Consider the following 25468-nt stretch of genomic DNA (forward strand, 5'->3'; position numbering starts at 1 on the left):
AGCCCGTTCGCCTAATGGACCCGTGTTAGTCCTCCACACTCATATCCTCGGGGGAACAAGTCCAACTGGTGCATGCCTGCGAGTCCACAATGAATTTACCGGGAAACTCTTCAAAGTCAAATCAGACAAATCCTCAACCTGTGAAAATGTTATGTGAATATAGAGGGAAGCACGTTCTTAAGTCTGAGAAATTTACTCAAGTGTTATTGTTGAAGGGGCTGCACTTTGTAACAGACGTGTGCAGCACCTCTGTGCCCAATTACAGCCTCACAGAGCAGCTGTATCGGCTGTGGACTCTTTGTCTTCTTCAATCAGTCCATGTCTCCACACTACCAGGAAGTGCAGAGCTAAATTGCAGTAGTATCTTTACTGGAATAATATCTAAAACTCCTCTTTTTTTGACTTTATTATTGTAATATTACGACTTTATTGTCATAAAATCCTTCTCAAAATGTCAAGTTTTCTTTCCTTTGATAATACACAGATACAGTGCTTATATACATTCACGGTTTTTCTTATTGGCTATTTTTAGACACAGGAAACTTGTTCTTTTGAACAGCACCAGCTTAGTTCTGCAAAATATTTTTTTGCCCAAACTCACAGAGGGAAAAATCTGAAACCTCTTCAAATCAGCGATCTCATACTGTGTGCCTAGAAACCAAGGCAGGCAGACAGGCAGAGTGTGCACATTGTCTATCTTCCTGTTTATTTTTGTGTTGAAACGAATATGCTGGTTGTGCGCAGATAAGTAAAGCGTACTGAATAGGATCAGCAGAAGAAATTACATGGTAAGATTCATTCAAGCTGACTACATCCATCTTTCTCTTTTTTTTTTTGCTCCTTCTCACTTCCTTTTCCCTCCGCTGTCGCTGCTTGTATCCCATCAGGCTGATACAGGCCCGGCATCTCGGGGCTTAGCCTGCAACAAACACAACCCACCAGAGAGATTAGCGGGTTGAATAAGCCAGCGCAGGCGCCAGCTTCACTCCGCATCAGTTTGTCTGCCTCAACTTTCTCCCATAGATTTTTGTAACTAATGACCTCTGAGGGCTGAAGATGGCATTTAAGCAGGCATGTGGGAAATGCAAGCCCTGGCTTCCTCTCTCTCATTGTAAAGCGGCCCTTTGTTGACTCACAGTATCCACCGTTTTACCCATGCTTTCTAATGAGTATTGTAACAAGCAGCATTTTTGGTCATTTCTTTATCCGCACCTTAAGTGATACAATGAGACTTCTGTATTCTGCGTGATGGCCTTTATTAGGCTGACTTCGATGCAGTGTGGTGCAGGAGCCCCTGGTGGTCCGTTCCCCTCTGCAGACAGAGCCCAAATAAGCCTCAATTTCTCATCCTCTTCCACCAGACTGCAGTGGGCGTGACATTTAGCTATACAAAACCACTGTGCATTATTCAGGAAATTTGGCCCCACACAAATGTCAAAGCCAGAAACCAGCATATGCTGTTATGAAACAGAACAAGGAACACAAAGTCCTTATTTATGCTAGGATTTGTGGAGCGGATGCACATGCAGCATCCATGTACTTGTGGTCAGCAAAATATTGCTAACCATAGATGAACTTCTTCATAACTGCATGATATGGGGTGAAAACATGTGGTTTCATTCAAAGTCAATCATACAAACCTCATAAATCTACAGAAACGGAGTTTGAGAAGGAGAAATTATGAAAAAAACAGATTTTGTTCAATCACTTTCAGCCCAACTGATGTTTCTCTTTAATAATGTCATTGATGAAAGGAAGTTAATCATATGATTCCGTCTGTTTGGTTCAATAAAAAACAAAAGCTGTACTGTAGCCCTGTCTTGAAATCAATAAACATAAAATTGTAGTTTTGTCCCAAATTAGCATAGTATTGTGTATGTTAATGATACTATGGTGTATTATGTAGCCGTGCTTTCTGTTGAAGACAATGGAGAAAGTCACTGAGCCTCAAAGAAGAGGCTAATTTAGATTTATTTCTTTTGTCCTTTGACCTAGTTGCTTACATGCTTGCAGGAATGCTGAAGTTGAATGTTAACATTCAGGTGTAGCGAATAACAATGTGATCTAATTTTGACGTGTTTCTATGGTTACAGCTTGATAAATTGAGGTGAAATTTTAATAATTAAAAAATTAAAATTTTACTTGCTGTTTGCAGTAGATGAAAAGTTAGGTTATCAAAAAAATTATATAGGACATCTTTAGGCCACCATGAATCCAACATGGCTGACTTATAATGCAAGTAGAAAGTCACAAGTGCAATCAAAAGTTTTTTGGGAAAGTCTCACCCTAGTTGTTAAATGAAATGAATAAAGGTGTGATTATTCAAACACAATTAATCCATGATAATTATCTGCTTCCATTAGTTCCATAAATGCATTGATATATGTGTACAGTACACAGGAACAGGTTTGCATAACTCCTCTATAGGTGACCCAGAACTTTGAGACAACATGAGCTACAGCCCCTGTGGTTCGTGTTCCCGTCCCCGACACCCGAGGGCCTTGGCCATAACAATTTGGCTGACAGCCTCTGTACACAAAACAGGAATTGATGCATTTATTTCCCACAGTCGCAGTGTGACAAAACATATTTCCCCAGTCATCCGTATTGTGCAGATTATGCACGGGGGTGGACAGAATATACGGCCCCTCCTCGTTTCTTTCGACATCCTCCCTCTCTCCTCTGCAGCAGTCCACTCGTTCAGGCCCCACTGACAAGCCACATCTGCAGCTGCCGGCACTGGCAGCATATCTGTGTTGAATTAGAGAGCAACATCGCCCTCAAACAGTCCTGCAACAGATTTTCTACCCTGGAGGCTTTACAGCGGCAGACACAAAGTTTCTCTCTCTCTTTCTGTCTTGCTTCCTTCTCCCCTTCATTAGAACAGGGTGTTCACATGCATTAGTAAATAGAATCCCTCGGCCCCGGAGCTTTTTAATGTTCCAGCCGGCTAAGGAGACTAGCCTCCTGGAAAATATGGAGGTCTTGAAAAGCTCCTGTTTTTGACATACATCTTGTGATTTTTCTTACATAACCCAAATTTCAGGCATAGTCTTGAATAATTATTATTATTTATTTATTTTCGAGAAGTCACTTCATGGCCATTTGTGCTGCAGAGCAAAGAACAACATGGTCTGAGCAGTCACAGAAATGAGCAGTCACGTGTTGCTTTGAACTTGTGTGACTTTGTTTGTGTATCTGGGCTTTACACACACATCAGAGACCTCACATGTTGCCCCTCTCCTGCACAGAGACCTCCCAAGATGGTGCCGAATGACACGCGGTGATCTTAAGCAACTCACCTCGGTTCGAAAATAAATCTGGAGAGCTTGAGGGCGAGGACAGAAGATGGTGTGCTCTGATCCTCTCCTGAACATAAAACATACTTATTTAAAAATCCATTTCTCCTTGGACTTTCTTTCTATCACCATCTTGTGATAAGGCTATTACAGGCTTCTGCAAACAAAAGATAACCACTATCTTTGGAAGAGGTACTCAACGCGCTTGTTTGAGAGGAACACGGAATGATGGAGTACTATTATCCCCAAATGAAGAAGAAATGTGGAAAAAAAGTCTTTTATTCATTCTGTAGTGCCTGTCCGCACCTCTGAGGCTTTCATGGAGTGATGTATCCAATGTATTCACAGCCTCCACAAGTGGCTACCTCAATGCAGTGCATTAGCCCTGAACATGTGTGTATTGTGGAGAGCAATAAGGGGGCACGGAGGAGGAATGAAAAGAAGATAACATTTAAAAAACTCCGACGCTGGTTCCGTCACAGAACGCACACGCTGAGGCTGAGAGCAGCGAGCTGAAGTGCCGAGCTCTGAAAGAGCCGGGAGTACAAGAGAGCGAGAGCAGAACAGTGGGATTGTGCGGATTTGTCAGAGAATTCAAAGCGTGCGGCGCAGCGGGGGAGTTTCACAGAAATCCCAGTTCATTAAATCCGAATGAACGGTCATTGATTCATTGATAAAAAATTATTCCACGCGGATGTTATGGAGTGTAATGTGAGAATTAGCATGACAATGAGGAATAGGGTCGATCCCGCCCTCGCCCGGCAGTTTGTGGTGCGTGCCGTTAGCTTTTCCGAGGAGCCGGCGGAATGATAATAGTGTCAAGGAGGCCCTCGGTGGCTCCGCTGCCTCGTATCATGCTCAGTCATCTTCACACCCAGTAAAGTCAGCACATTTCTGCTGCCATTAAATTTACTATGGCTCATTGGGGATTGACACTCCACACCATCAGTGTCATTGTAATGCCTTGTGAAATTCAAGTAGGATTCACTTCTTTATGCTCGGAACAATAATTATTACTAGGCATTGATACTCTCCGCTATAGACTTGCATTACATGCTTGGAAGTAATGTATTTTTCACACCATCTCAACTGAATATCTAATGATTTTTTTACCCAGACGTCTATACTTCATCAGGCAATAGGATAATTGTTCCCCAAATGGCCATGTGATCAATTGATCATTGCCGCTGTTATTCTATCTCATACATTTGAATTACAGGTCAGAAGTTAACAGGGCTTTTGTTAGCGATGGGAAACTTTGGTTGGAGTGACCCCCCCCCCCCCCCCCCCATAACGACAGGCGAGAATTCCTTTACTCTAATATTCAGCGGTGTGAGCTGATTTTAAAATGCAGCGAAGAGCTTCTCTATGAATAACACCGTAGGCTATAAGGGAGTGTTGGGACATTTTAATGAGAAGTCAAAAGAAAAAAATTGCACGCCTGCAATTAATTGCATTGAGATCTTATTGGTGTGCTCTAGAAAATCGGCGAAATTATTGTTATCAAAACATGCTGGGGTCATTTGAGAAACTTAGAAATGTTTGAAATGTTTCAAATTGGGGTTGGCTCTCTGACATCCAGACGCTCAGTGAATACTGAAAGCAACAAAAAAAAAAAACATGCAGTGCAGCAGGAATGCTAAATATCTCCTTGCAGTTACACTCTGCAGCACAACAGCACCTATTGTTTTGTTGCAGATTAAAGTGGTGATTAATCTGTGATGAAACTGCTCATTGTGATCTTATGAGGGATTTAACTTTTTAAGAGACAGAGCAACTGCTTTTGTCTTGCGGTTTTCCAAGAATGTTTACACGTATTACTTTGTGATGCTGTGTAAACTTTAGTCCTTCAGTCATTAGATTAAAAATCCACATTACATCATGTCAGTTTTTCACTCTCGCATCAACAACCACTAAAATTAAAGTTTTGAGGGTTTATATGGCTCAAATTATCTCGGATCGGGACGTCGGAGCCAATGCAGGTCACTGAACTGCAGCAGGAGTCGGGGGTTGTTTTACTCCCAATAAGTTTTAGCTATTTTACAGTCATGCTACCACTTCACTTCACTGCTGTGGGTATTTTCTCTGATTATCATGTTCTACCATTCAGCACTGCCTGTGGCTTACTGGATTTGATATATGCCATACTGAGGACTGAAAATCTGCTCAATAAACTGAGCTGAATTCATTGGAGATTTGGTGTATGTGTGTACGTGCGCTGTGTATCAACACACGTTGTACACGAACAAATCCTTAAAAGATTGAAAATCCAGTTTTTAACCTTGTTAACTTGCACACATGCCCTCATATTATGAGCAAAACTAGAATGGATCTCAGTGAAGCTCATACTGTCCCCAACAGTCCCCTTATGAAACCAAATGTAAAATCAATAGATCCAGACTTTTTATTTGGATCTGCACCGAATTGTCCCCTCATAAACATCAGTCCCCTTAAAATGTCAGTTTTTTTTTATCAAGACCAGGGAAGTCCTTGAGAAATTCTTGAAATGAAAAAGTTTTCAAAATCTTGCAATGTTAAAGAAAGTAAAAAGAAATCCCTCGATCTGCAATCCTGAAATGCACCAAAATTGTATGGATCCCTCCTTGGGTCTTTTTTAATCAATCATATTAATTTACAAACAAAGGAAGATGAAAATGTACCATTTCATTTCATCATAGCATACCTCTAATAGCCCTTGATTTGTCCCGGCACCTAGGTGGGGCTAGTAGCAAGCTAAGCCTTTTAGCTTTAGCTTAAGCTATTGGCGACAATCAGGGCCAAGGTTAATCTCCCAATAATAACACAATATTAAGTCAATCAAGAAGGAGTAGGGAGTACAGGACGGGTTGCCACAAAACCACAAAAGGATCAGAATGGATCTGGATCTTCTTTAACATAGCATATTTTGATATTTTGGTTTATTTCTCAGTGAATAATTCATGGATCTTGGCGAAAAAAGGGATTGTGATATCTATGAGTTTGTTCAATTTGTTGCAACTTGATAACATTTGAGGGGACTGTATGTGCTCTACTGAGTGACATTCGGTTTAGCTGTATTGAAAATGTTACCAAGCCAAAGACTCATGTTAGATAATACTTTTCTAACATTGCAGAGATATAATTAATTCTGATACATTGACTTGAAGGCGAGCCCTCACCACTCCTTATCTTTTGGAGGTTTTTTTTCAGTATGAACATGTATGTTTGAATTTCTCCTACATTACTGTTTGGAGTAGTCACGAGCTATCAAAGCATAAAACAGCCGGAGGTTTGTGTGCGATGAACAGACTCGGCGCTGCAGGCGAGCAGTCGAGGGGTGGGAGGAGATTGGCAGGGCTAATAAATAAAAACTCATAAATATGTAATGTTGCAGAACAGAGAGTTTGTAGGGGTTTAATCAATGCCAAGAGAAGAACTTTAAAGTCGCTCAAAAAACCCTGACTTGTTTTTCTTTGCCATTGGAAACAACAGTTCCTTTTTTAGGACATCATAGAATTGGTAATCTCTCCTGCTCGGTGGGGGAATTGCTTTACTTCTTGAAGGTCTTTCGGACTGCATTTGGCTCTTATATTTCCCAAAGCAATTATAGCCAGGGTGAATTCAGTTTGTCTTCTGTTCTCAATGGTGGGTTTGTGTGGAATGTTTTCCTACCGGGCTGGGCTGTGGATGGAAGGATATGTTGTGGAGGAGCTGCAGTTGTTGATCAGAGACACAGCACCCTCTGCTGGAGATGAGGGAAACGCCACCCACTGCAGTGTGTGTGTGACAGAGAGACAATGAAGTACATTGTGTGAACCATAGACTGTATATGTGTGAACAGGTGAGTGTGTGTGTGTGTGTGTGTGTTTTGCGTGTGTGTGTGCGTATATGTGTTCATAGTGGGAGCAGGTCATTGTTACACTCCTCTCTCTCTGTTTCAGGTCTGTGCGATTGCTCAGACGCCACCACCGGGACGGCCTGTGAGCGCTGCCTGGACGGTTACTATGGTAACGCTTTGATTGGCACGCCTGGTGATTGTCAGCCTTGTCCATGCCCGGACCGTACCAGCTGTGCCCAGATCGCGGAGACGGGACAGGTGGTCTGTACCAACTGTCCACCGGGACAGACAGGTGAGATGAGAAGGCCGATTGGTGTCAAATCAAACTCACTTGTAAATAATGAGCTTGGTTTGGAGAACAAATTGAGATGAGCATTTCCACGTGAGATCTTGATGCTGAAAAGTTTGCTGCTCATTCGCGGGGACAGTCGTGTCACGGCGCCACCTGAGATCCAGGCACACACACTCCTGCTGTGACATGAGACTGACCTCCAGCAGCGCTGCGGCTCAGTCATCCATCTAATCCCTGCCCATCTCTTTCCCCTTGTGTAGGAATGCGCTGTCAGATGTGTGAAGACGGTTACTATGGTGATCCGCTGGGACAATCTGGGGCAGTTCGGCCATGTGTGAGATGCGACTGCAACGGCAACGCAGACTTCAACGCAGTGGGAATATGTGACCGTGTCACCGGGAGATGTCTGAAATGCCTGGGACACACAGAGGGCGAGCACTGCCAGCGCTGCCAGCGGGGTTTCTACGGCGATGCCCTGAGCCAGGCAGCTGGTCCGAAGTGCACTGGTGAGTACATGAGGAGGATCAGGGGTCAGGTTGTTTGATATAATATTTATAGTTTATTGACAGAAATGTGGAGAAAGGAAGAGTTTATTTCTGTAAAACAATGTTTAAGTCTGCCTCCACTTGAAAAATGTATTTTGCTTTTCTGTTACCTGAATGTTATTCACCTGAAGAGTGAAAACATTTTCCTCTTTGCTGAAGATGTGTGCATATGAGCTTGGTATTGTAACTAATTTGTTGCTAATTCTGTTATGGTGTTGAACTTGAACATGTATAATGTCTCAACTCGAGGAGCACAGACACTGAGAATTTACTTTTAAGTGAAGTAGGAGACATTTTGTGTCCAGTGGTTTGACTTAATTTCCATAGATTCTGGTTTTTACTATTGCAGAGGAAAAGCACTTTTGTACTGGGAAATGCATTTGCTGCTGGAAATGCAGCGTGAATGCTGAGTCAATTGATGTCAGAGGAGTTGTTGGTAATCAAAAGTGGCTGGAGAAGAAAAATGATAATAAAGAAGAGGAAAACGATTATATATTATAAGCAAGCTATGAAAAGCATTGTGCATTTTTTTCTATGCATTAATACGTGTATATAAAGGGGATCTTTGCTTACTCAACATGATGACAAGCCACCAGGAATCCTGTTAGAGCTCAGATTGCTTCCACTGAGGCCTACATGGCCTCAGGTTTTAGCTTTTGAAGGGACGTAGAGTGCGGTGCATTGAAATGGACTTGACTCATCAACTGAGGAGTTCAGATTCAACAGGTGTTGCAGTCTTGAGTCATGAAAGGTTAAAGCTGAAAACCGGGCAGGCAAATGGCTGCGAGTCACAAAGATACCGACAACAAAGGAAAAGGAAGAAGTTGAAGTCATTGAGGGAGATTTTTTTGAAATGAGTAAAAAGTAATATTATGTTACAAAAGGCAGACAGAACCAAAGAGTAATAGCAATTATCTGTTCAATCTCTTCATTATAATAATAATTAAGTTATGTCTGTTCCAGTAACTGTTGAATACAGAATAATCTCAAGGTGGGATCAACAAGTCTATTTGGTACTGTCTTTCTTTTTCCTCCCATTTGGCCTCAAGCTCTATGGGATCAAATCAATAAAAACCCTCAGGGCGACAAGTGGATTCATGGGTCAAATTTAAGATGAATAATTTAATATATGTGTGTTTTAATTTTCAAATCACCACATTTGTTTGCTCTAGCCTGCAGATGCAACCCTGCTGGAACCTCAGGGCATGTAGATGAGTGTCACCCGCAGACAGGAGGTTGCCCGTGCCTTGCTCACGTGACCGGTCGGGATTGTAGTTATTGTGAAGTTGGCTTCTTCCATCTCCAAGCCGGCGTAGGATGTGAAAGGTAAAAACATTCATGGTGCATTATATGCAAATATATAACACGAAAACTAAATCTGTCACTAAAAAAAAACAATTTTCTTGCCACTCCCTCAGGTGCAAGTGTAATCCAATTGGCTCGTCGTCCGTCGCGTGTCATCCAATCACAGGGCAGTGTATGTGTCGCACAGGAGTGGAGGGGAGATTGTGCGATTTTTGCCGCGTGGGCTTCTTCGGATTCTCGTCGCAAGGTTGCCGAGGTACAGGACTTAACTAGAGGCACCAAAACTGAACTTTGCACCATCCTCTGATCCCCTTAATACAGATCACAAATGGAGGCAGTTTTAACTCTTTAAATGTTTGTCTCTGCTCCCCCATCTCCTTTTGGTCCCATCCTCCCTTCCTGTCCTTTGTCCTCCCCCCAGCCTGTAACTGTGACCCTATGGGCTCCATCTCCATGCAGTGTCACAGTAACGGCACCTGCCACTGTCGCCAGGGCTTTGTGGGCTACAAATGTGACCAATGTGAGTTGAACTATTTCCACAACCGATCCACGCACCAGTGTGAGGAGTGCCCAGTGTGCTATGGCCTCGTCAAGAAACAGGTGAGTTCATAGGTGCTTGTGAATATTTTTGGATGCATATTTGTTTGAGGGGCATTACTCAGGGATCAGGAATTTTAAAATAACACAGAATTATCGGACACCTACAGAAACAATATGTAATTGCAACCTTAACATATTATTACCTTTAAAGATAATATAGCAAACTTTAAAAGCAAAATATTGCCCTCCAGCAGATATGGACATTATTGGAAAAGGTACTTTAGATATGTTATCAATTACATAGTTATTACATATTAGTAGTTAATCATAATTATTACTCAACTTAATTCTTCAACAGCAAATTAGCTTTTTAGCCAATTATTTGCATGGCTCGTCTTCACTTTGCCCAATGTCTTTAAACCAGGGGTTCTTACAGTGGGGTCCGGGACTCCTAAGGTTCCTTGAGGGTCTTGGGGGGTCTCTGACGGTTAAGGGGTCCCTGAAGCATGAAAGAAAACGATGTTTAAGTCATGAAGTCATGTTTAATCACGCGAGTGTTCCACACTCCAGTTCAGAAGGTGTAATGTACCTAAAAGCTGTATGCCAACCTCCATAAAAATAACTGAAGAAGAAGAAGAAGACATTTCCGTGAGATTTCAAGTTTGCAATTATTTCTGTGGATGTTTTTAAAAGCGGTAAAGAGTTGAAAATCCTCCAGTGTGTAGCCAACCCAGTCTCATCAGGAAACGTTCAGTGGGAACGTTGGTCCACTTGGACAAACGTTTCCATCTCACAATCTGGCCTATCAGATTGTGAGATGGAAACGTTTGGTCCGCCCATTGTTTTGCATTGACGTGTTTTCACGTCACGTGACTCCCGAGTTCCCGTCTCCGGAAAGGAAAACATGGCGGACAGTCCTTGTTTTTTCAGATAAAAACATGATTTTGTAACTTAGTCTGGGCATAAAAATACATTCTGACACCATTTCTAGCGAGAAATGTGGTCTTTGCTTCCACAGTCTTCAGCCAGTTTGTGCTTATGATATATATTTTAATAGTTATCACGAATGTTTTTATCGTTGCTATGGTGGTTGCTATGACGCTGCCATGCACACAACGTCGTAGCGTGCTGTTTAAATCACCGTCCCTGCGTGGTGTCGTTCAGTGATTGTGTATGTTATTCATGTTAAATAATATTAATATTTGAGGCTAGATTACACCTCTAATGCGGAGGATCTTGCGAGTCTGTTCAGAGGCGGACATGAGTGTGACACCGGACCGAGATCGCGAACGGACCGGAACTGACGTGTGGCTGGCGTAAAAAAAGGTTTTGTAAACATTCTGTCCATTTAACTTAGCGCTGTCATAAACACGGACCATTTGGAAGACAACGATGTCATCTTCCTTCTGTCAGGTAAGTAGTTTATTGTTTTTAAAGATCTATTACGATCTAGGTTTACAGTCTGAGTGCTGAGACAGCGGATGCGGAGTCCGTCGATAAACACAATGGATGCATTTCTTCAGCTAATATGCCATTGTTAGCCACATGCTTCAGCCCTAGGTAGCATGTGGTTACCTGGGAGGTGAAAACATGGTTTTTGAAACCAGTTCAAGACGCTTAGCTCATCATTAAGGGACGCTACAATATAAATATAAACATGAATTTGATTTATGAATGCTTTAGATTAATAAGGAGTGTATTTCTCGACCATTACTCCTCAATAACAGATCAATTTGGTTTAATGTATAGTATGCAATATGACAATAATGTTTTCATGTTATGGAGTTGCGATTCATTTTCTAAAACAATTGCTATGTTCTGTTTTTTAATCAAGGAGGATCCAAGTGAAGCTACAGGAGTTTCATTAACGTCAATAACTTGGACCGAACAGTTTGTTTTGCTTGATGAAGAGGAGGAAGGGCAGCCTGGAGAGAAAGAGAAGCCGGGTTGAGCCCACTTCCATCATCCACGTACCACAAGGAAGATGAGGGGGAGAAATTATCCTACCATTAAAGAGGTACTTTTAAGTTACATACCAGAAACACCATTTTATATAATGTGCCAAATATAAATTTGTATTAAATCCCCAAAGTACGCTGGCTGAAATACAAGTTAATATCACACTGAAAGAGTTTTGATCAATCATGCTTCCCTGCTGTGGTTGTTCAACTGGGAAAACAACTTTTTCCAAAGGAAGACAAGTAAATTTAAGGAATGCATCTGCAAAGTTTTCCTCTGTTATGTATAATGATGACCCCCATCAAACATTATGTTATTAATAATATTTACACCTTTTCATTTATACTGTTTATTTCTGTCTACATGTTTGAATTTGCCTTCATTAGTTTCAGAAAAGAGCGATGATGTATCGGTCAGTGGGCGGCAGCACGAGACTCCGCAAACTAGTCTCTAAGCAAAGTAGACGAAGGCATTGAGGTTGCGGCCTGCCATCATTATTATTTTGCTTAAGGGACTGAATACGTTTCATGCAGAAATATTAGCATTTCCCTTATATCTACCAAAACTGCTTGTTTCACAGACTGCAGTTTTGTTTTGATCCGATGTGGTGTGCAAATACTAACCGTATATCTGCAATGGGTTGTTGTGCATTAACATTTGTAACTCTAATTTTGTTTTGACAGACTGTGCAAAGAATGTTGAGAACATCACTAACCAGTGCAGTGTCCGTCTACATATTTCTACATATTTTCTCTCATATAAATGTCACTGTAACCTCTTGACAACTGAAACCATAACATGAGGTCAGTGTGGCCTTTTAATAATTTGCTTATACTGGAGATCTTTTAAATTAATGTCCCAGAAATGATTTCTGATAGCAAACCCCTGCCTCATTCATTGTAGTATTAATGTGTTTGAATAAGTCAGTCTGCCGATTACCAGCTACTGATTTAAAGTGAAACATCTATTGCTATCCTCTGTGTTCATTTCTTTAATGTTAAGAATGTTTCTCATACGACCTTATCAGATTGCATTGTGAAACATCTGGGTCACCTACTTTTAGTGTTAACAAGAGGGTGAACTTACTTATGACTGGATGTATTTAGCACTGATACACAAGCTTGATGTTACACATCTTAAACAATATGATATGATTGCCACTTAGACAACAAGACCTGTGTGCTTTGCTGTTACTATTACTGACTGAACCTCAGATAAAGAAAGTAATTTTCTGACTTCCGTTACTGAGGTACTCTCTACAGAATGTAACGTGCCCATTCTACTTCAAATCCATTGGATCATTGTGTGTTTATGTTGCTTAAAGCAGAGCATTCACTGCTTTAATGTAATCAACATCTTATCTACCAATATCATGGTGTATGACTGCAAGGAAATACCAATATGTTATGATCAATGTCATTTATTGTGCACAAACATTACATTAAGGCATCTGCTGGAAATTATATGATCAACAATTCTCAGACGGCAGCTCTGGACAAAGTTCTGTGACTCCAGGTCTGCCCGGATGGTGTGATGTAAACAGGGGGTTAGCATCAGGAGTGGAAGCTGCAGGAGGGACCGTGGAGCTGAGGCAGCTTCTCTTGAGAATAACTGAAGAACACAAACAAAACATAGTGTTAAATTATGAAGATGGTTCCCTCTGATTTTTTTTTAAAAACATAAACGTCAGACAGGTCCCTAAAAAATAAATATGCTAAAGCTAACAGCTACCAAACACCAAGCTAATAGCAGGGCCCACCAGTAGCAACAGTAGCATGGCAGCAGATTTTATTTAATCACAGCGCTCACATTTCTTCATCAGTGGAGAAGTACTTCGCCATGTTTCCTCTTCAGAGGAGGATTCCTCCAAACCTGCTGCAGCCTGCTCAGCTTGAACTCTGTGGAATCTTCTCTTGAGCACGCAGACAAGGCCCTCATGTCCCATCTTCATAAATGCGTCAGTACTACCTGAGAATATATGATAAAAAACAAAACGTTTTAAAAGTGCGTTTGTATGTATATATACACACATACAAGGCTTTCTTTTCTGCAGAAATCCATTTCCTGAGTTGATGTCTCTGCTTATGCCATCTAAAATGTGAAACCAAATATATTTTTTGTATACCAATACAAGATGTCCAATGTAACACCAATAAAATCCAGTCTACTACACTAACATTTTAATGCCTCTGCAATAGCGAGTCGCCGCTATTCAGTCATTACTGCATGTTTTCGGGTTGTCTAACTGTGTATTTGTCTTAAAGTCAAAAGGTCAAGGCCACACTGACCTCATGTTATGGTTTCAGTTGTCAAGAGGTTACAGTGACATTTATATGAGAGAAAATATGTAGAAATATGTAGACGGACACTGCACTGGTTAGTGATGTTCTCAACATTCTTTGCACAGTCTGTCAAAACAAAATTAGAGTTACAAATGTTAATGCACAACAACCCATTGCAGATATACGGTTAGTATTTGCACACCACATCGGATCAAAACAAAACTGCAGTCTGTGAAACAAGCAGTTTTGGTAGATATAAGGGAAATGCTAATATTTCTGCATGAAACGTATTCAGTCCCTTAAGCAAAATAATAATGATGGCAGGCCGCAACCTCAATGCCTTCGTCTACTTTGCTTAGAGACTAGTTTGCGGAGTCTCGTGCTGCCGCCCACTGACCGATACATCATCGCTCTTTTCTGAAACTAATGAAGGCAAATTCAAACATGTAGACAGAAATAAACAGTATAAATGAAAAGGTGTAAATATTATTAATAACATAATGTTTGATGGGGGTCATCATTATACATAACAGAGGAAAACTTTGCAGATGCATTCCTTAAATTTACTTGCCTTCCTTTGGAAAAAGTTGTTTTCCCAGTTGAACAACCACAGCAGGGAAGCATGATTGATCAAAACTCTTTCAGTGTGATATTAACTTGTATTTCAGCCAGCGTACTTTGGGGATTTAATACAAATTTATATTTGGCACATTATATAAAATGGTGTTTCTGGTATGTAACTTAAAAGTACCTCTTTAATGGTAGGATAATTTCTCCCCCTCATCTTCCTTGTGGTACGTGGATGATGGAAGTGGGCTCAACCCGGCTTCTCTTTCTCTCCAGGCTGCCCTTCCTCCTCTTCATCAAGCAAAACAAACTGTTCGGTCCAAGTTATTGACGTTAATGAAACTCCTGTAGCTTCACTTGGATCCTCCTTGATTAAAAAACAGAACATAGCAATTGTTTTAGAAAATGAATCGCAACTCCATAACATGAAAACATTATTGTCATATTGCATACTATACATTAAACCAAATTGATCTGTTATTGAGGAGTAATGGTCGAGAAATACACTCCTTATTAATCTAAAGCATTCATAAATCAAATTCATGTTTATATTTATATTGTAGCGTCCCTTAATGATGAGCTAAGCGTCTTGAACTGGTTTCAAAAACCATGTTTTCACCTCCCAGGTAACCACATGCTACCTAGGGCTGAAGCATGTGGCTAACAATGGCATATTAGCTGAAGAAATGCATCCATTGTGTTTATCGACGGACTCCGCATCCGCTGTCTCAGCACTCAGACTGTAAACCTAGATCGTAATAGATCTTTAAAAACAATAAACTACTTACCTGACAGAAGGAAGATGACATCGTTGTCTTCCAAATGGTCCGTGTTTATGACAGCGCTAAGTTAAATGGACAGAATGTTTACAAAACCTTTTTTTACGCCAGCCACACGTCAGTTCCGGTCCGTTCGCGATCTCGGTCCGGTGTCACACTCATGTCCGCCTCTGAACAGACTCGCAAGATCCTTCGCATTAGAGGTGTAATCTAGCCTCAAATATTAATATTATTTAACATGAATAACATACACAATCACTGAACGACACCACGCAGGGACGGTGATTTAAACAGCACGCTACGACGTTGTGTGCATGGCAGCGTCATAGCAACCACCATAGCAACGATAAAAACATTCGTGATAACTATTAAAATATATATCATAAGCACAAACTGGCTGAAGACTGTGGAAGCAAAGACCACATTTCTCGCTAGAAATGGTGTCAGAATGTATTTTTATGCCCAGACTAAGTTACAAAATCATGTTTTTATCTGAAAAAACAAGGACTGTCCGCCATGTTTTCCTTTCCGGAGACGGGAACTCGGGAGTCACGTGACGTGAAAACACGTCAATGCAAAACAATGGGCGGACCAAACGTTTCCATCTCACAATCTGATAGGCCAGATTGTGAGATGGAAACGTTTGTCCAAGTGGACCAACGTTCCCACTGAACATTTCCTGATGAGACTGGGTTGGTGTAGCAGCCATAATCATGTAGTTACCAGGAGTCACATTTCTACTTCTTTTGTTACATTTTATTCATTTAACTCCCATTTCTATCTGCCCTAATGAATATAGATCCAAATCTCACTTGCCTTTTAGCTCTGTATTTGATCTCCACCAACTCATGCGGGGAACAATTGTCTTTATAGTCACAAAATGTGGCTTTCTCCCACACAGGCTTTCTGGGTTGTGTTTTTTCTCTGGCCAGAAACACAGCTATTAGAGCACAGAGTGAAACAAAACCTTTATGTTGCTGGCAAGAGAACTACAAAAGTGAGTTGAAAGAAAAAAAAATGCTCTGTAGAGCTACCTCACAAGTGGTCATGTTAATATAACACAAAACTGATCAAATAAAAATGTTTTTTCCCGTCTTTATTTTGAATGCAAACAAAACACTGAAAAATGCCTTTTACTTTATTTGATGTGTCAAAAAAATACTTTTCCTTGATATTTGACCTTCAGTAACAAAGATGTTGCTTAATTACCTGTAGATCATTAAATCCTGATCAGTTTACTTGTTAAATGTTCTCATGCAAAGCCATATGAAAACACAGCTGTCAGATCAAATCTGTGCAAAGTGTCATCATAGCCTCTGAAATGAAGTAGGGAAAATAAGAGTAATTTTAAATAATACATTCCAAGTAAGTGTTGGTGTAGAAATTGCAAGCATACTTGAGTAAATGGGCAAATGTCTCTGCTTGGAATCTTTATCTTCTTCATCTTTCCCTGTGTTTATTCAGGTTTATTCATGTGCTTTTGCTTCATTTACAGTGGCACATCTTCATATGGATGGTTTGCAAACCTGTTTTAAGTACAGACTGTGTCTCGGTTCTCTCTATGATGAGGTGCAATGCGCTCTTGAAAAAGTACATTCCCTCAGCACATCCTGCCTTTGTAGACTCTCGCAGCAGCCATATGGCTCTTTTGTATTCGTAGATTGCACGTAAACAGTGGATGTGCAGTGAAACAGAAAGAGACATTTGCCCTAATGATCTCCTGTGCAGCGTCTTTCTGTCCCTTTATGTTTGCTGGAGCCCACGTCCCATGGCTAAGGTGCTGCTTCTCTGGATGTGCCCTATGAGGCCATTCCAATTCCACCAGCACGTCCTGTCTTCCCTCTGTACATATTCTTGTTCGGGGTAAAGTGGCCGTGTGTTCTCTCTGGACAAGCTTGTACCTGTGTGAATGCATGCTGTGATTTCCACAGTGTTAGCAATTCAGTGAACATCCCGAGCCTTGTCTGCTTCCAACACCTGCAATTACTCTCTCTGTCCTCGGTCTCCCCCCAGCTCTCCCTCGCTGCCTCTCCCACTGTCTATCTTTCCGCTCACATTTTCCTCTGGCTTACGCTCAGGGAGGGGAAAGAAAAGACTAACAAGCACTAAAAGAACAAGGTTGGAAGCGACAAGAGATGTGAGATCGATGATCAAGAAAGAGATTTAAAAAAAAACTGGATAGAAAATAATGAAACAGATACCATACTTGTTCAAAGGCAAAAATAAATCACTGCAAAGGAAAGGATGTGATTCGTTATCAACCATATGTTGTAGCTGGTGTTAGATTGACATTTAAAGATGTGAGCTCATTAACACCTCGATGCTTAGATCGCTTAGCATCCTCTTGTGCGACGTGACTTGAAGAAAGATTCATGTTCACAGCCACATTGACAGACTATTTATATACTTCTGGACCACTTGAGTGCCCGGGTCAAAAAATTGGGGCCAATCCCAACACCTCCGTTCCCTTTCGAGACCAGCACTTCCATTCTCACAGAAGTCTAATCTAGTTATCTCCTAAAATGCCTTCCTCGGGCCGTGTTGGATGCAGGGAACAGTGTGAGTGGGTGCGGGTATGAAAACCGTATTCTATCCTTATCCCGTTGTTGGTATTCATTTATTCATTGCTTTTGTTGAAATACTACATTTTGATGTTATAGTGTAGCAAGAATCAGAGTCCTATCTCAATCCTTGTGTCTGAATAAATAAATACAGATCTGGATGGATAGAAGTTTTTCTGTGGTATGTGTTGTAGCAGCCCCTGTGTGTGGGGTTGTGGTTGATTTTTCTTCTCTTTCGGGTTTCACAAAATGTGTGTTCTCATTGACACCGTCAGTGATAAATGTCGGTGCTATTACAGGCAGAGAAGCTGAAGACTCGCCTGCAGGATTTGGAGAAGCTCCTGGCTCACTTTGATTGCCGTGGCAGATCTGGGAAGCAGCACCACCTGCTGAACTATCACCTAGCCAGGCTTTCTGAGCATGAGCACCAGCGGGAGGACTCTCTACCCAACGCTCTGGAGGACTTCCTGGCGTTCCAAGGTAACAGCAGCCACGAGCCAAGATAGTTCCGCTCCCCATGTCCCTCCTTTTAATGTTTCCGATATGGTCGTGACATCTGAAGAGATGCTGTTGCATTGTGAAAGATGAAGCTCTCTCTCCCTCTCTCTCCCTCTCCCTCTAATGTGCCATTGTAACTATTGTGTCTCATTTTGGCTGTGAGATGATAACATGCCATATCAGTACATACAAGACCAGCAAGCATGGCTCAGGAAAATGACATGAAACCGCCCCCGGCGTTCTGCAGATGGGCCGCTGCTCTGTCTGTGCCTCCTCAGTGTGACGCCGTAACGGATACACCACAACAAAGCAATTAAATCAGGAGGCAGGCAACAATGCAAACCTCTCCCAATTACTTTAACACAATGCTGATGTATCGTCATTATCTATCTAGAGAGGAAGGGGCTTACAGGCTCAGCTGCACAGGCCAAATGGAGACAAATCATAACAATATAGAACAAGGCGCCATGTGACCAGTTTAATCCCTATTTATATGACAGGCAGCACATCTCTAATCTCTGGTTTATTATGATTACAGTTGCAATCACAGTAACCTTTTCCCTGAGAATACCCCTCCCACATACTTATACACACACACACACACACAGTTACCAGCCATGCTTTTTCTGGCCCTGGGTGGCCCACTAATGTTTTAATGAGTATGTGGGTGTCACAGTCTGCTCATCTCCTGTCTGCTGGTATTTTTCCACTCCTCTGTCTCTGCTCCACTCTACCTGTTAGCCACGCCCCCTCATCAGGCCAACTCTCCACACCTGTGACAGCCCTGGCTGCATATAAGCCTGCTCCTGTCTCTGCTTCAGTGCCAGATTGTCTTGCGTAAATGCCTGACCTCCAGCATTTCTCTCTCCGGCCTGCTACCTGTTATCTGCCTGCTACCTGCTCCGGCCTGCTACCTGCTACCTGCCTGCTACCTGCCTGCTACCTGCTCCGGCCTGCTACCTGCTACCTGCCTGCTACCTGCTCCGGCCTGCTACCTGCTACCTGCCTGCTACCTGCCTGCTACCTGCTCCGGCCTGCTACCTGCTATCTGCCTGCTACCTGCCTGCTACCTGCTCCGGCCTGCTACCTGCTATCTGCCTGCTATCTGCCTGCTATCTGCCTGCTACCTGCCTGCCACCTGCTTGCTACCTGCTTGCTACCTGCTCCGGCCTGCTACACAGCTCACCACTGAACCTGTCTGCATCTAGGTAATCCTCCTGCTGTGGACCTTGCCTCCACTCAGCAACACCAGACTCACTCCTTGCCGGATCTCGCTGAAGATCACTGGGAACAAAGACTTTTCACCCTGCCACTGTTAAGAACTGTTTTAGACTGCAGTGAAAAATAAAGTTCATTACCAATTAAGATCTCGTCTGCCTGTGCTGCATTTGGGTCCTCACCATACCCGTGACAGTACAATCTGGCCAGACATGGACCCAGCGCACACGCCGATGGATCGCCTGGAGAAGGTAGAGGCGATGCTCCAGCACCACGAGGCGCTGCTGCTTTCGAACTCAGCAGATGTTCGACTGGCGGTGACTAAGCAGGAGCAGGCGTTTACCTTGCTAGCCTCGCAGGTCCAACAACTCGCCGCAGCTTTTGCTCAAGCTGTCCCTCTGCCTCCAGAACCAGTCCAGCCTCTACCAGTCCCGGCTGCCTCTGCTTCCGCCTCGGAGCCTCGTGTGGGGGTTCCTGAACGCTACGCCGGAGACGCGGAGGGCTGCCGCCCGTTCCTCACGAACTGTTCCATCCTGTTTGCCCTCCAGCCCCACACCTTCGCTTCGGAAGACGCCAGGGTGGCGTTCACCGTGAATCATCTGACGGGGCGCGCTCGGCTGTGGGGAACAGCCGAGTGGGAGCGTCGCACTCCAGCGTGCTCCACTTTCCAAGCCTTCGCCGCTGAGCTCCGCAAAGTGTTCGGAGAAGCTTCCCGAGGTCCGGACGCTTCTGGAGGGCTTCTGGGTCTGAAGCAAGGGTCTCATTCAGTGGCCGATTACTCCATCCACTTCCGCACCCAGGCTAGCTCCAGTGAGTGGAACCAGGCTGCCCAGTGCGACGCATTCCTGATGGGGCTCGCTGACTACATTAAAGACGAACTGATTTCATACGACCTTCCCACCACTGTCGACGGCATCATTGAGCTGGCGTCCCGCATCGACCGTCGCATTCAAGCGAGACAGCGGGAGAAACATCAGGGGCTCGCAGGACGACGCCAGCCCGCCCCTTCACCAGCGGCTTCCGACGTATCGATGCTTTCTGGCTGCCGGTATTCAGGGGAGCCTGAACCCATGCAGGTGGGTCGGGCCAGTCTAACTCCAGAAGAGAGGAGGAGACGCCGCGAGGGGAGCCTCTGCCTGTATTGTGGCCAAGCGGGACACTTTATTTCCAGGTGCCCGCTAAAAGGTCGGGCTCATCAGGAAGGAAGGAGTTCCTGGTGAGTCATACATCTAGCTCCTCCTCCAGCCCACGATCCCTGTGCCAGGTCCGCCTGCTACTGCCTGAGGGATCCCAGACCCTCGCCACCCTCATTGACTCTGGCTCTGATGCCAACATTATGGACTCTAACCTAGCTCTGCAGCTGGGTGTCGGTCAGATTCCCCTGCCAGCTCCAGTTTCCACCAACGCTCTGGATGGCCGACTTCTGGGAACTGTGACCCACCTGACAGTGCCTATACGGATGTTAATTTCCGGGAACCACCATGAAACACTCCAGTTTCACATCCTGCACTCTCCTCGTCATCCTCTCCTTCTGGGGTTCCCATGGCTCCGACGTCACAATCCACACCTTGATTGGACCACAGGGGCGATCCTGGGGTGGAGTTCATCGTGTCACCAGGTCTGCCTCAAGCAAGCCGCCACACCACGACCTTCTGCCACGACCAGTTCTTCTACCGATGTGCTGGGGGTCCCGGCTGAGTATCTGGACTTCAGGGAGGTCTTCAGTAAGGCCAAGGCAACCTCCCTGCCCCCACATCGGCCCTATGACTGTGCCATCAACCTCCAGCCCGGTGCCACGCCACCCAGAGGACGCCTGTATTCCCTGTCCGTTCCTGAGAGGGGGGCGATGGAGACATATATCAATGACGGTCTAGCGGCAGGCATCATCCGCCCTTCCTCGTCTCCGGCTGGAGCAGGTTTCTTCTTCGTGGAGAAGAAAGACAAGACACTCCGCCCCTGCATTGATTATCGTGGATTGAATGACATTACCATCAAGAACCGGTACCCCCTGCCTCTCATCTCCTCAGCTTTCGAGCTCCTAGAGGGGGCCACCATATTCACCAAGCTTGACCTGCGCAACGCCTACCACCTGGTCCGGATCCGCGAGGGGGACGAGTGGAAGACGGCGTTCAATACCCCCACTGGTCACTACGAGTACCTGGTGATGCCCTTCGGCCTCACCAACGCTCCTGCTGTCTTCCAGGCTCTGGTCAACGACGTGCTCAGGGACATGCTCAACAAGGTCGTCTTCGTGTACCTTGATGACATTCTGATCTTCTCCCGCTCCAGAGAGGAACATGTACATCACGTCCAGAAGGTCCTCCAACGTCTGCTGGAAAACTCCCTGTTCATCAAGGCCGAGAAGTGTGAGTTTCACGTCTCGTCTGTCTCCTTCCTGGGGTACGTTGTAGGGAGAGGGACCGTGGAGATGGACTCAGCCAAGGTTTCTGCCGTCACCACTTGGCCCGCCCCTGATTCCCGCAAGCAGCTGCAACGTTTCCTGGGCTTCGCCAACTTCTACCGGAAGTTCATCAGGGGCTACAGTTCGGTGGCGGCCCCCCTCACAGCTCTTACCTCCTCCAAGGTTCCGTTTCTCTGGTCCACGGCCGCCAATGACTCTTTTCTGGCCCTGAAGACACGATTCACCTCGGCCCCCATCCTCCAAATACCGGACCCTGAACGGCAGTTCGTGGTCGAGGTGGACGCTTCCGACTCGGGAGTGGGGGCTGTCTTGTCCCAGAGAGCAGCCTCCGACCAGAGGTTGCACCCCTGCGCATTCTATTCCCGACGTTTGACCCCGGCAGAGAGGAATTATGACATTGGAAACCGAGAGCTCCTCGCCGTCAAGTTGGCTTTAGAAGAGTGGCGACACTGGCTCGAGGGGACTAAACTGCCGTTTCTGGTATGGACTGACCATAAAAACCTTGAGTACCTCCAGTCCGCCAAAAGACTGAACTCCCGCCAGGCTCGATGGGCACTCTTCCTGACCCGCTTCAACTTTTCCCTCTCCTATCGACCGGGGTCCCGCAACGTCAAGCCCGATGCCCTGTCCCGTCAGTTCTCGGAAAAGGAGGGGGACAGGACCGACCCAGACACTATCCTGCCTTCTTCCCGTCTGGTGGCCACACTCACCTGGGAGATAGAGGAGAAGGTCAGGGTCGCCGCCCAAGACCAGCCCGGACCAAGTGCTTGCCCTCCCAACTGTCTGTTCGTCCCGCCTGACCTCCGGTCCGAGGTTCTACAATGGGCCCACAGCTCTCAACTTACCTGTCATCCAGGGATCCAACGGACCAAGGACGTGGTGCGGCGCCGGTTCTGGTGGACGTCACTGGATGAGGACATTCGGGGGTTCGTCAATGCCTGTCCCACCTGCAACCAGCACAAGCCGGCTCATCATGCCCCTGCCGGTCTTCTACATCCTCTGCCTGTGCCTCATCGTCCCTGGTCGCACATTTCTTTGGACTTTGTCACCGGTCTACCACCATCCAGCGGCAACACTACTATCCTGACGGTGGTAGATAGGTTCAGCAAGATGGCACATTTCGTGCCCCTGCCCAAACTCCCATCTGCCAAAGAGACGGCTAAACTACTCCTCCTCCACGTCATCCGTCTCCATGGCATCCCAGTGGACGTGGTCTCTGATCGGGGTCCCCAGTTCGCCTCAGTATTCTGGAGGGAGTTCTGCTCGCTCCTGGGAGCCACCGTCAGCCTGTCCTCGGGGTACCACCCCCAGTCCAACGGCCAGACCGAACGCAAGAATCAGGAGATGGAAACGGCACTACGCTGCATGACGTCTCAAGACCCTACTTCTTGGTCCGAACAGCTTCTATGGGTAGAATACGCCCACAACACCTTGACCAGCTCCGCCACCGGTCTCTCCCCCTTTGAGTGCACCTATGGGTTCCAACCACCGCTTTTTCCGGCACTTGAGAAAGAAACATCCTGCCCCTCTGTCCAGGACTTCATCCGCCGTTGTCGCAGGACTTGGACCCGAGCCAGGGCGGCTCTACTCCGGGCCGCTGACCGCTACACCGCGGCCGCCAATCGCCACCGCTCCAAGGCCCCAGACTACCAGCCGGGTCAGAAAGTTTGGCTTTCCACCCGTGATCTTCCCCTCCGGGTGGAATCCAAGAAACTGGCTCCTCGCTTCATCGGCCCGTTCGAGATCCAGGAGATTGTCAACCCAGTGGCAGTGAGGCTCAAACTCCCTAGATCCATGCGGGTTCATCCCACGTTTCATGTCTCCAAGGTTAAACCGGTCCAAGAGAGCGCCCTGGTTCCTGCCACACCACCTCCACCGCCTCCTCGCCTCATTGATGGAGGTCCCGCCTACACTGTCCGTCGTATCCTGCAGTCTCGCCGGCGTGGGAGGGGATTCCAGTACTTGGTGGACTGGGAGGGTTACGGCCCTGAAGAAAGGTTCTGGGTTCCTGGGAGGAACATCTTGGACCGCACCATCATCAGGGATTTCCATCGACGCAACCCCACCCAGACGTCCAGAACCAGGCCATCTCCCAGACCACATCCTCCGTCGGAGTCCCCAAACGACAGCGACGACAGTCTCCCCGGGACCAGGATCTTGGAGATGGACACTGGGCTCTCGGACGAGTATTAGCCCTCCTCCAGGCCCCCGCCTACCACCCGGTTTGGTCCATTCGTCTTGGGACGTCGAGAGCCGTCCCTTGAGGGGGGGGTTCTGTCACAGTCTGCTCATCTCCTGTCTGCTGGTATTTTTCCACTCCTCTGTCTCTGCTCCACTCTACCTGTTAGCCACGCCCCCTCATCAGGCCAACTCTCCACACCTGTGACAGCCCTGGCTGCATATAAGCCTGCTCCTGTCTCTGCTTCAGTGCCAGATTGTCTTGCGTAAATGCCTGACCTCCAGCATTTCTCTCTCCGGCCTGCTACCTGTTATCTGCCTGCTACCTGCTCCGGCCTGCTACCTGCTACCTGCCTGCTACCTGCTCCGGCCTGCTACCTGCTACCTGCCTGCTACCTGCCTGCTACCTGCTCCGGCCTGCTACCTGCTATCTGCCTGCTATCTGCCTGCTATCTGCCTGCTACCTGCCTGCCACCTGCTTGCTACCTGCTTGCTACCTGCTCCGGCCTGCTACACAGCTCACCACTGAACCTGTCTGCATCTAGGTAATCCTCCTGCTGTGGACCTTGCCTCCACTCAGCAACACCAGACTCACTCCTTGCCGGATCTCGCTGAAGATCACTGGGAACAAAGACTTTTCACCCTGCCACTGTTAAGAACTGTTTTAGACTGCAGTGAAAAATAAAGTTCATTACCAATTAAGATCTCGTCTGCCTGTGCTGCATTTGGGTCCTCACCATACCCGTGACAGTGGGAGCAACAGGCTCACACTGTGGACACACTCACAGCCGCACACATTTATCTCTCCTTCTTCAAAACGAGTGCAGTGCCTGTTTTAAACCTGCTTGTCTAGAAGTGACGTGCAGTAATCGTTTATTCAAACATTATCAATACTCCACATACAGATATTTCTGGAATTATTAGATCAATACAAAGTCAGAGAGATGCAACAAGCATCAACACATGTACTTATTGTCCTGATAATACTGCTGGTAAGAAACAGCTCAGAATACAAAGTGAGACTGTGACAAATTGTCAACATCTGGACAGAAATTCATTATAGATTGGATTTTTTCTTTTTTATGTCTGCAAGCAGAGATATGGACAAGAGTCTGATAACATACATCAGCTCAGAGAGATGTGTTAAAATACAGTTTACCAGCTACAAAGAGTTGGAGGGAGAATATTCTCGGTGAAATAATGTGC

The 25468-nt window shown here is 45.3% G+C and overlaps 1 protein-coding gene and 2 long non-coding RNA genes across 3 annotated transcripts in view; 1 reads left to right on the plus strand and 2 right to left on the minus strand.

Annotated features, from left to right (window-relative positions):
- lamc3 (laminin, gamma 3) overlaps positions 1-25468 on the plus strand; it is a 106412-nt gene that overhangs the window by 72035 nt on the left and 8909 nt on the right. The window contains exons 13-18 of the mRNA XM_061077365.1: positions 7220-7408; positions 7669-7914; positions 9126-9279; positions 9372-9514; positions 9680-9858; positions 18246-18426. Coding sequence (XP_060933348.1) covers positions 7220-7408; positions 7669-7914; positions 9126-9279; positions 9372-9514; positions 9680-9858; positions 18246-18426 — 1092 coding nt within the window. The remainder of the gene's footprint in view (positions 1-7219; positions 7409-7668; positions 7915-9125; positions 9280-9371; positions 9515-9679; positions 9859-18245; positions 18427-25468) is intronic.
- On the minus strand, positions 13162-13711 carry LOC133007802 (uncharacterized). The gene is made up of 2 exons (XR_009680179.1): positions 13567-13711; positions 13162-13368 (listed from the first exon to the last, which is right to left on the minus strand). It is a non-coding gene; the product is annotated as an uncharacterized LOC133007802 (long non-coding RNA).
- LOC133007813 (uncharacterized) lies at positions 13706-16002 on the minus strand. Its single transcript, XR_009680181.1, has 3 exons — positions 15395-16002; positions 14791-14973; positions 13706-13725 (listed from the first exon to the last, which is right to left on the minus strand). It is a non-coding gene; the product is annotated as an uncharacterized LOC133007813 (long non-coding RNA).

This window comes from Limanda limanda, chromosome 1 (genome assembly GCF_963576545.1).
Source record: "Limanda limanda chromosome 1, fLimLim1.1, whole genome shotgun sequence".
Taxonomy (NCBI): Eukaryota; Metazoa; Chordata; class Actinopteri; order Pleuronectiformes; family Pleuronectidae; genus Limanda; species Limanda limanda.